The sequence below is a fragment of the Rutidosis leptorrhynchoides genome, unplaced genomic scaffold (genome assembly GCF_046630445.1).
Source record: "Rutidosis leptorrhynchoides isolate AG116_Rl617_1_P2 unplaced genomic scaffold, CSIRO_AGI_Rlap_v1 contig575, whole genome shotgun sequence".
In the NCBI taxonomy this organism is placed as follows: domain Eukaryota; kingdom Viridiplantae; phylum Streptophyta; class Magnoliopsida; order Asterales; family Asteraceae; genus Rutidosis; species Rutidosis leptorrhynchoides.
In genome coordinates, this window is record NW_027266797.1 from 2,364 (window position 1) to 13,933 (window position 11,570).

General features: G+C 34.7%; 1 protein-coding gene across 1 annotated transcript; it reads left to right on the forward strand.

Annotated features, from left to right (window-relative positions):
• The first annotated feature begins 6,461 nt into the window (after positions 1-6,461).
• Positions 6,462-8,577, forward strand: LOC139884603 (putative 3'(2'),5'-bisphosphate nucleotidase, mitochondrial). Its single transcript, XM_071868619.1, is given in 10 exon segments — positions 6,462-6,574; positions 6,650-6,746; positions 6,846-6,948; positions 7,101-7,312; positions 7,500-7,559; positions 7,641-7,683; positions 7,686-8,019; positions 8,130-8,208; positions 8,287-8,337; positions 8,431-8,577. Coding segments are annotated over 10 exon segments (1,236 nt in total). The 5' UTR covers positions 6,462-6,464.
• The last annotated feature ends 2,993 nt before the right edge of the window (positions 8,578-11,570 follow it).

The following is an 11,570-nucleotide window of genomic DNA, read 5'->3' on the forward strand; positions in this document are numbered from 1 at the left end:
GCACATTAACCAACTGCCTTGGCCTTTGTAAAATTGTAACCTGCTCGATGAAACTATGCTCCACCAGCCATTTCTCTATCGCCATACGACAAGTAATAGCTCGATCACAAACCTGCTCGAAAATAGTTCTATTGCGATTGTTCCACACCCACCAACAAGCAACCACAAATTTACGCAACTCTAATTCTGACAGTTTAGAAAACACATCATTTAACCGGTCCGTAACATTAGGAATAGCAGAATCAGTAACCCAGCTAAGACCCATCAGATTCCATGAAGATTTGGTCCACATACAGTTACGAAAAACATGAAGTACGGACTCAGCATCATCACACAGATTTCACAATAAGTGGGAAGAGACATACCACGAAGATTTAAATTATCCCGCGTACCAAGGAGACATTTACACAACTTCCAAGCAAAGAATCGGATATTGGGACGTAACTTCAGCTGCCACAAAGTTTGCCAATGCTGGAAAGCATGTAAAAGAGGTCCGACAGCTGCATTTTCATTTTTGCGAGCAAGCAGCAAGTCCCGAGCAACATAGTAACCCGACTTCACTTCATAAGCACCCGACTGTCCATGCATCCAAGTTAGTTGATCCGAAGAGGATAAACCACCAATTGGAGTACTACAAATAGCAACACAAACATTAGAAGGAAACCGTTGGTGCAACAAGTCCCAATCCCATCCACCAGTACGCACTGAAATCAGATCATTAACAAATAGATGCACATTCGTTTCCGAGTTAGGCATCGGAACCCTATTATTGGGTAAGTTTTTGACCCATTTGTCTGAATAAACCTGAATGGTATGCCCGTCCCCTACTCGCCATCTTCCACCAGCAAGCAGAACATCTCTCGATTCAATCAGCGCCCTCCAAATATCAGATGGCGACCTTCCAAGCCCGGCCGTCACAAAGTGCTGCCTCTTGAAATATTTATCCTTCAGCAATCGAGCAACAAGGGAGTCCGGATTAACCATGATTCGCCATCCCTGCTTAGCAATTAAGGAAAGGTTATAAGTTTTGAGTGACCGAAAGTCTTACAAGACATATATAATAAAGACCCATTGTCTAACAACTGAGTTTTACTTACTAATGGAGTTTGTCCCACTTTACCTCTCTGAGATGGCGCTAATCATCAGATCGTTATGTCACCCCGACACACCAAACTCCCTGATCAAACGTGGCCAGCACGACAAAGTCAGAGCCAAACTTAGAAGAATCCGCGGTGTGGATGCCATGGACGGAGAATTCGTTGACCTAGTCAATGCCAGGGAACAGTCAAAGCAAGTAGAGCACCCGTGGAGAAATTTGCTACAAAGGAAATATAGGCCATATCTAGACATGTTGTAGTATTATGCTGATAATCAGAGGTATGAAAATTCTGCATCTACGTGGCAACTTGATCTTTCTGTTCATCAAACTGGATTAAAGAAAACCATTCAAATCAGTTCCGCTGCATAGTGACAACAATAGAATTTACATGATGATATGTATCATTTCAGATAAAAGAAAGAAACAGCAACGATGAGGACTTTGAATATTCATCAGAATTATATATTTGTGTAGAAGTCGTCCAGCCAGTTCAAATTGAACAGAAACTGAACCTCATTCAGTTCATCATAAAAGATTGCTCACAGTTGAACATAATGATAGGCCAGGCTTCTTCTTTTCACACAACATGCCTACTCTTTCAAGAATGGAATACTTCCATCTCCAATTAAAAAAACGACATAGCACTAAGAGAACTATAGTTAATCGTGTACCAAACTCAATAGGCCTATCCTTCAAGCATGGAGTACTTAACAACCGAAAAAACAAGGCTACATAGCGCACATAATGACTGCCTCGGAAAAATCAGAAACATTTCTGTATTTCAAGCGATGCCTTCGCCATTGAGAATTTCCAAACATTGCAGGGCCTATGACAACCTAGTCTATGTAGGGCTAACTATAAATTTGGGCATAGTCTGCGGACTGCACTAGATAAAAGAAATCAAACTAACCACATAGTCCATTGGACCATTCACTTTGAGACTCATGATTTTGAACTTGACCTTGCTCTTCTGATCCATTGGTTTTTCATTGTTCTCTGGATGCTCCACAAACTTAGAGAGCTTGTATACAGAACATAAATGGTAAGAATTTGAAAAACAACAACATTTTCCCTTAGTCACTATCACATTTCACTTCAATTATGCTGCTCTGTTTCAAACAATGACCCAAAAAAGCGACTTCGCTACATAAGAAACGAAAAAAAATATAGGAGAGATAGACTGACGTACATGGAAAATATAGCTTTCTAGCCGGATCGAGCTTGAGACGACGCCAAACTGGCAAAAATGACTTTGCTACATAGGAAACTGAATTTGAAGCGTCGGCGTTAGCGATCGATCTTCCAACGTTTGAGTGATTTTGCTGGAGATACGAGGTAGTAGACGGTGTCATATTATTAGTGTTGCTTGTTCCTCGAAATGGAAGCCTGAAGAATCCTCCCCATCCTTTACTATTGTTGTTGTTGTTGTGGCTGTTATCGGAGACTATGGCCACGTTTAAGTATCAGCAGAACTTCAAAACGGTGTCGTTGGAAGGACGGTGGTTGATCGATTCGAGCTGGTCTGAGAAGAAGCGCGTGAGACTGAGTGACAGTGAAGAAAGCGGATTTTATAGGTCTCTCCGAATATCTCATAGTGACTCGTGAGAAGAAGAAAGCGGATTTAAGAGGGAAGGATTTAACTGTATTTGATTAGTTGGATTCAAAGGGAAGAACAGAAGAACACGTCACCACCCGACGATAAATAGCAATATAAACGACGCCGTTTTTGTTGTGGGTTTGGGTGGAAAGGGAAGAGAGTAGATATGACTATGAGGACAATTATTTCCTTATAATTTGGAAAATACTAAGAAATTATAGATAGATAGATATTGAAAATGTGTTACTTATTATGGGGCCTTTAATTTGAAGTCAACAGACAACAATTATGAATAAACCAGCAATTGGGAGGGAGTTGGTTTTATTTTTAAACAATCGTTTGACAGTCTTAACAGATTTTTTCAAAAATAAAGATATAATTGCAAGAATGAAAAATCATTTCGTGGTTCACGTGAAGGTAGCCTTCCTATGTTCACATGATTCTTAAATTTATGAAATTAAAATTAATTTTTTTTTTAAAATGGACGGTTTCTATTTTTTGTTCTATGCAGCTTCGGTTCGATTCCATTACCATATAATTGTTTAAAACATAAAATCGGAATAAAATCATAAAAATTTCTATTCCGATTCGATTTTGACATACACCTCGGCTACATCTATGTGAAGGTGTTGAGCTGGGGCCGAAGCTGGGGCTGTTCTAAATCATTAATTTAAAACTTTTTTTTTTCCAAAGTCATGTTGATTCGGTAAAAAAAATGTTGATTCGGTAAGAATAAAGCTTTTTTCTGGCTATTGTTTTCTCAAACTATGATTAGTTTAGTTGGAACTTGGAAGGATTTGAATTGTCAAAATAATAACGAGTTAATTAAATGGGGTTAGTGGACTCTTGGCCTAATTGATGTGTTTTTTTTTTCCTTCAAAATGATGTGTCAAATCAAAATGGCCATGGCCATAAGAAGATTTTTCGAAGCTTCCTTCAAGAATTGTTAAATTACTCGATCTTTTCTATTTCTATTTTATTTTAGTCCACTTTCAAATATAATTTAATAAAAATTATAAATATTAAAAAAATAATTAGTTGAAAGAAGTTTATGATTCGTATGTCTTTAGTAATTATTCTTTTCGTCTCTCTTTGCATAATTTTTAGATATTTACATACATAACATGATTATATGAGAAATACAACATATTTTAATTTAAATTATGTAAGAGAAATATTTTATTTTGAGACGAAATATAAAGTCTAAAAAAATATGTATTGAGATACGAAGGATTACAAAATTTACTAGACTATACTTTTACTTGTGTTAAAAAACTGAAAAAAAATAGTAATGTATATATAGACGTGTCCACGGTCCGAAACCGAGCCTTACAACGCGGTTCCAATTCTGGAACCGAACCGGAATCGATTTTTTGACGATTTCATTCTAATTCTTAATTTTTTCAAAATTATATGAAATCGAATCGGAACCGCCGATTCCGGTTCGGTTCCACAAATTTAAGAGCCGTTAACTGCCGGTTCGAAATCGAAATCGGACCATGGCCATGTCTAGTATATAAGTTCATAGAATGACACTTAAACTAGATCAAAACAATTTTTATTATGTTACACACCAAGCGGACTGGAGGGTAACTAAGGGTGAGTTTGTGATTGTTGTGGCTTACAGCTTACGGCTGATCGAAGCACTTCTTTTCAAGTGGCTGATTTGAACGGCTGAAAACTAAGGAATTTGGTGTTCGGTAAAACTGTTTAAAAAGTTTAGCTTATTTATGAGAGTTAGTATATGAGTGTTTGATAGACCAAGTGCTTAAATTGAGAAAAGACCAAAAGAACATTCATGTTTTATGATTGACATCAGTAAAAACTATTAAAACAGTCTTTTTTCAATTGGGTGATTGTGGAGCCTCCCTTATCATTATCCAAATAGAATTTTTTTAAGAAATCAAAATTAAAATAAAATCCACACTGCATTAATAGAATATTGTTTTAATTAAAATTAAAAGAAAATTCAAAGTGCATGACGTTTGACTTAAAAAAGAAACTGCATGACGTTTACTATAAAATGCACACTGCATTAGAAATCTTTTACCAATCTTAAACTTCCTTAGATTTCTTTCCAATTCCAGAGGTTAATGCTTCATTGGTTTTGTCTCCATCAAGTACAGCCATCTCATCTGTATAAAAGGAGCAAAACCAGATTATGATTGAAAGCTCGAACAAGATTCAATCAGAAGAAAATTTCATATAATTTCCAATTTTACAATCCAATTTTCATGACGTTTAAAGTTAAACCTTAAATTCTTGAATAAACTCATTAGACAAATAAATCATGATTTCTCTTCAATCCAAAGAAATATCATCTTTTCTTCACGAGTTAAAAAAAAAAAAAAAATCAAAATTTTTCTCGCATTTCAACAACGCATAGATTCAATTAAAGTCATTATCTTTTTTCAATTTTGTTGATGATGTTCCTTTCCAATTAAAGGATTCGTGGAATTAGATTCATCCGATTTGAATTAGAAATTATATTTTTTTAAATTTATTTTTCTGAATTTTAATCTTTAATTTCGTTTTTATTTTAATAATATGGGTTTGAGGCTATTTAGTTTCGATTGATATTTTTTCTTTTCAACTTTTTCTCAGTTTCAAAAAGTTTCAGTTTGGAATTGTTCGTTGTTATCGCCATCAAATATAGCGATACTTCATCATTGCTAATTGGAATGAATTGTAGAAGATCGAAATCAAAGAATCCTAAACATTGCATGGATATCATTTGGTAATTGGTATTTTTATATTTCGAAAATAAAGAAATTTTAGATTTTAGACAAACTTTTATTTTTCTTTTTTATTAGTATTTCTCGATAATTTAATTATTCCATAAAATTAAATTCTCTGATTATGGATGTTGATGGCGACGATGGTGAAAGAACATACACACAGACTTGACCCTGAGACCTTGTGGTTTGCAATGTAAACTTTTTTTTTTCTGCCATAAAATCAAATTCTATTTTGAATCGTAGCATTTTTCTTTAACCTCCACCTTGGATTGACGTGCAAGCAACAAGGTAAAGTTTTAAAGTATGAAGTACAATTATCATTTCATGGATATGTAAATTTTTTTCCCATATATAAAATTAATATAGTAATATGACATAGGTGATTTTTTTTCATTTTTATAATATAAGATAGTTTTATTAAATTCAAAAAGGTTAATTTATTGAGATTGATAAGAGTACATATACAATTAAAATTGCTAAGAGAATCCGGGACAACATCCGGGCACTATAGTAGTTATCATTTTAAATGGTGGCCTATTACAATGTAATTCAATAGTCAAAACAGACTGCATAAATTGATCAGAAAATGAAAACTGTACATACAAATTCTAGGTAGTTTTAAAAATAAAGTTTAGGCAAGTGCCGGACCAAATCATAGCAGCAAATATTGGACAAAAAAAATTGAAACTCAAGCTCCAACTCCGAATATTTATTGATTGTGCTCGACTTTTATTTCATGTTATCTGGAAAACATAAGCGTAACTAGGAAGATTATAAAGCAGCAATTTTTCCAAGTAAAGCAATATAGGTATATGAGAACATAAAGATACCACACATAAAACCAATGAAAATTATGAGCTATGGCATATAAATAGCATTTGCAGGTTATAGAACTAGCAGAGTAGCTGTTAGGAAATCTCAAGAAGGCGCATGCTTCCATTAATATACCATGATTTGTTCATTTCAATTGTGAGGGAAAGAAAAAGTCTTGTTTGGTCAACGAATTGTTCAGGTGTGTTCCCTTCCCGCCATGAATCTTCTTCTTCTCCATTCCGTTTCAGCATTCTCCACCGTCAGATTCTTCCGCCGACGAAGAAACCCTTACCGTACTCCTCCCTACAGAAGATTCGTCGCCGCTAGGTTACTTTGGCACTTCTTCTCAGCTTCAGTCCCAAATTTGAATTTCCATTTCTTACTTCAATTGTATATTCCCAGGTCGAATCATCCATATTCAAATCAAGACCCCCAGTATTATAAAGAGCTCGAAGCTGCTGTTGATGTTGTAGAAAGAGCTTGTAGACTTTGTGTGGACGTAAGTAATTCATCTCTTCATTCCCATTTCAATTATATCTTCTCTATCTTTCGATTGAATTTGTTTTTGTTTTGTGCCTCTCATTTCATTCCATTGTAGGTCAAAACGTCGTTGTTCTCGAAAGAAGGACGTATTATGGAAAAAATCGACCAAACTCCAGTCACCATAGCAGATTTTGGGGTTCAGGCTCTTCTCAGCCTTGGTAATTACTTCTAAGGTTCTGTATTTAATTGGGTGTTTCCTTAGACTGCAATTAACGAATCCAGTTTTATGTTGAGGCTTGGATAATTTTTCCTTTACTTTAGAAGATAACATTCTAGTAAGATCATTCTGCGTCCTTCTTTTATGTGGTAGAACTAGGTAAATTGTTTCCTTCTATCCCATTGGTGGCCGAAGAAGACTCTGCTTTCTTACGTGCAAACAATCTAGTCGATTCCGTGGTAAGTGTGGTCACTGATAATACAAGGTTTGGTGATGAACCATTAACACAATCTGATGTGCTTGAAGCAATTGACAGAGGTGCTAAAGATGGTTTTGTCTTTGGACGGAATCCTGCCACATATTGGGTAGGTACAAGTAGGCTTGTTGATCTACATTAATCTAGATCTAGCACATTTCATTTGTTATGAAGAAGGTGGTTCTGAGTTTATTGTTTTTCGCCATGTAGATTTATCTCATTCCTAAAGTAGTTTAAAGTTTACAAGTTGTTTTCTGCTTCAAATAGCTTTTGTGAAGTGCACCAACCTATTGCAGGTGCTGGATCCAATTGATGGCACAAAAGGATTTGTAAAAGGCATCGAGGCCCTATATGTGGTATGCCTTTTTTCTTTTTGGGAGCTTTTTTTGTTGTTGTTGTTTCCATTTGGCTAAAGGCATATTTCCTAAAGTTTTCAGGTGGGGTTGGCTCTTGTAGTAGATGGGGAGATTGTATTAGGTGTTATGGTTGCCCCAACTGGAGAGAAGATATATCTTATGTATCGTCCAGTGAAACAAACGGAAATGGACTATTACCATCTGGGATTATCATGGTTGCACATAAGGGTTATGGAACATGGAAAAAAAAGCTCTCAGATAATGACGGTGCAGCCAAACTTTCTGACAGTTGGACCAGGTGCTCTGTTGATGAGTGTCCCATAATACATAAAGCTCGTTTTAGTATTCCAGAGAGTCAATCGTGGGATTTGATGCCATTATCCACATTGTTCAATGCAACAATCGACATTGATAACGTTAGAGATGAAGAGATTCTTCTTTTGTCAGCATGTTGCGGAAGGTTTGCTTCAATGCCTATTAGTTTTACTTGTTGCGTAAATAAAAAAGTTGTTAAAAAAAATTCTTCTGGACTATTCACATGTTGACCAATCTCCATTCTCCTGTTTGCAGTTTATGCAAGTATTTACTGATTGCTTCAGGGAGGGCTTCAGTTTATATTCAACGAGCAAGAAATGAATCATTTATTAAGGTAACAAGTCGAGTTTTACTCCATTCTTGAGGAAATCTATGTAGCACAGCCTGGATTTGATCATTTATTTCAATATAGGCTTGGGATCATGCTGTTGGCATAATATGCGTGCATGAAGCAGGTGGAAGGGTATGAATATTCTCACATGCGTTTATAGATTTAGATTATAATATATACTTCTATGGGCATCATCTTAAACTTTCCAGACATTGACACTTTCAGGTGTCGGATTGGAGTGGGAGTCAACTGGATTTTTCAGAAGATGAAGCTGAAAGGCGTCTAATATTCCCTTCAGGTGGTGTTCTGGTGACAAATGGCTTTGTACATGATCAGATCGTGGAAATTATCTCTTCCCAAATACTAAGTTAAGATTCTATCCACCGCTGTATTCCTGCTCAAGTCTTCATTTTTTTTGAATTATCAAAGGAAACAACACTTATAAGGTGATGTGTCGAGAAGAACTCCTAAATGAAGCTTTGTATTATGGCGCTGGAGAAATTCCTGGTTTTATTCATTCGTTGCATTTTTATTTTATTTTTTGACATTTTTTCAATTGGTTACATTCTTTGGCAATTACATTGAAAAATCATGTATTGACAAACGGAGGGAATAGTATATGATCTAATAATAATGTATCTAAATTATACATATGATGAATTGTCAAAAAAAAAAAAACCTATGTGATGAATGTAGCCTTGAAAATTTTAGACTTTTATATGATTTAATATTGACTGAAGTTTTAGACGTGGCCATGGTCCAGTACAAAATCGGTTGTTCGTGATTTTTAAATTTATGGAACTGAATTGGAATCGTAAAATTTTTCTACAGTGGACGGTTTAGACTCGGTTCTCGTTTTTTGTTTGATTTTATATAATTTTTAAAATTTAAAAATCGAAATGAAATCATAATTTTTTATTCCGACTATTCTGAAACAGTGTTGATCGATTTGGTTCGGTTCGGTTCCAAATCAAACCATGACCAGGCATTCTTTGTTTATTTCCTTGATGTCTTTTTCAATTACCATAAAATAAAATAAAAACACTGTTAAGTAATGGGCCAAGCCCAATAGAAACCGAGTCTTCAAAATTGTACTTTCGGCCCATCAGCATCATAGTTAGCTAATTGCTTCCCTCTTTCTTCTTCGCGTGGAAGCAAGCGTTGCTTACACCATTTGCATTTTCGTTAGCTCTTCTCCCAAAAATAACATTCGCAACAACAAAATCCTTTCCATTAGCATCTCAAAAACGACGACGTTTACATCAATCCAAAAGGCCAATGGTCAAAATTATTGATTTCAATCAACCTAGAAAGATAGACAGCGAAGACTGATTCAGAGAGAAGCCGCCCATGAGAAAATGCTTTCTAGAATTCACGATGACACCTTCCACCATCACCAGCGAATGTTAACTTCTTTCCTTTCGCCATGTCCAGGTTTGTATTCAACTTGTCTTATTCTGATTTAGCTGTAAAGTAAGTAATTGACACCACATCTTTCACAATTAATTTCATAATAATCTAACGGTTGTAAATGATTCTTTAAAACCAATTTAATAAATTCCACCCAGACCTGCTCACGGGTCGGTTTGGGCCGGTTCCGTTCAGCGAAGTCATGTTTTTAATGACCTGGTCATGGACCGTTTTTTAGGTGGTTTCGGGTCGGTTCAATAAATTGGATTTTAAAATGGTTTCAGATCGATTCTGATTCGTAAAAAAATTGAACCTTATATTAACCATTCGCATACGGTTCAGGGCCGTTTCAGTATCGATTCATGATCGGTTCAGGTTCAAATTTAATTTTTTTTATTTAAGTTATTGTTTAAACATTTTTAATGTATTTAAACAAAATTTAAGAAAATATTTATAGTAAATTATAAGTATTTAATAAAATTAGAGATAAAAAATTTAATATTTTTTATTTTTATGAACCGGTTTTGAACTGATCGAAATTCGGTTCATGAACCGACCCAGTCTAAATATGAACCGTCGGTTCGGCGGTTCCATAATGAACATTAAGTCTGGCTTACTTTGTCATCTCAAATTTCAATCTCCACATGCCACGAATTTGTCTTTCCTATTTATATAAACAAGACGGAGATAAATACAAAATTTATTGTAATATTATAACATATTCAAAAATCAAAATCTAAAGACAGGTCTAGTGCAATTTGTTTAATTTATAAATATTGATAAACTTCCAAAATCTAATACTACTTAAATAAACAATTGGCTATTATTAGAACAATTAGATATTACTAACCTTTAAATAAATTGAAGATAAAGACAAAGGAGCTGTGATTGTCGAAGTCGAGTTGGAGTTGGGTTGACGTCGAACATGAATCGCTGCAAAAGTTAAAGTAATTTTTCTATTTTTTATTTAATTTTTTTAATTTTAATTTGTCTTTTGGGCTGAAATTGCCGCCAGACTTTTTGGAAAACTATTTGTTTTCAAAACTGCTTTTGAAAATTACCAATATTCTTTTTATTATTTTAGGAGCCAATAAGTGGTTTGTTAAAAAAAAAGTATCTTGCATCAAGAGGGAGTCAAACCAAAAGTTAGTAGTATAGGAAGCAAAATCTTAACTAACTCTACTAAGCTCAAATATAATATAGATATGCCAAATTTTTTTTTATATAAATTTGTTTTATCTTAAATTTTTTTAAGGCAAATTTAGTTCCGGCGACCGGAGTTGGGGGGACCATGGCCCCTGCGGTAGCCGTGTAAATCCCATAAAAATGACGTTTTTGTTTACTTGACTTGACTGAGTTTTACTAATGGAGTCTTCTGTCCCACTTTACCTCTTTGAGAATACAGAGGTTCACTGAACATTGGTTTCCAATTGTCGATCGCAATTGGAATCTTAATTGCCAATGTATTCTAATTCATATTCCTAATTGATCTCGACTCTAGGAGTATTCAATTTCCTAACTCCAGGATTTTATTTTTATGTTGCGGATGTAATTACATAGTTGTGGGATATTGTAACGATTAAAGGGTCCACCACAGCTGAAAACAGAGAAAGTGAAACTGATAATTCAAGATTGTTGTTTATTTGGGTTTATGGCGTTGGTGAAGGAATATTGAAAATTTTGGGTTTGCAAAATGAAATAAAATCTGGGTATGAACTAAAAAATGGGTATTTTGGTGTTCGATTTTCAAGCAGTCACAGACCTCATATAGATTGACATATAGTGCAGCATATGCTATATTTTTTAAGCAAAATTGTATATAAGTAATAAAAATTATATTTTATAAACTCAAATATAATTTACTAAGGAAAAATATGAATTGATTAGCATTGTATCTATGACAACAGCTAGAGGGAACCATTGGGTACATTGCACCTGAAGTGTTCTCTAGGAAC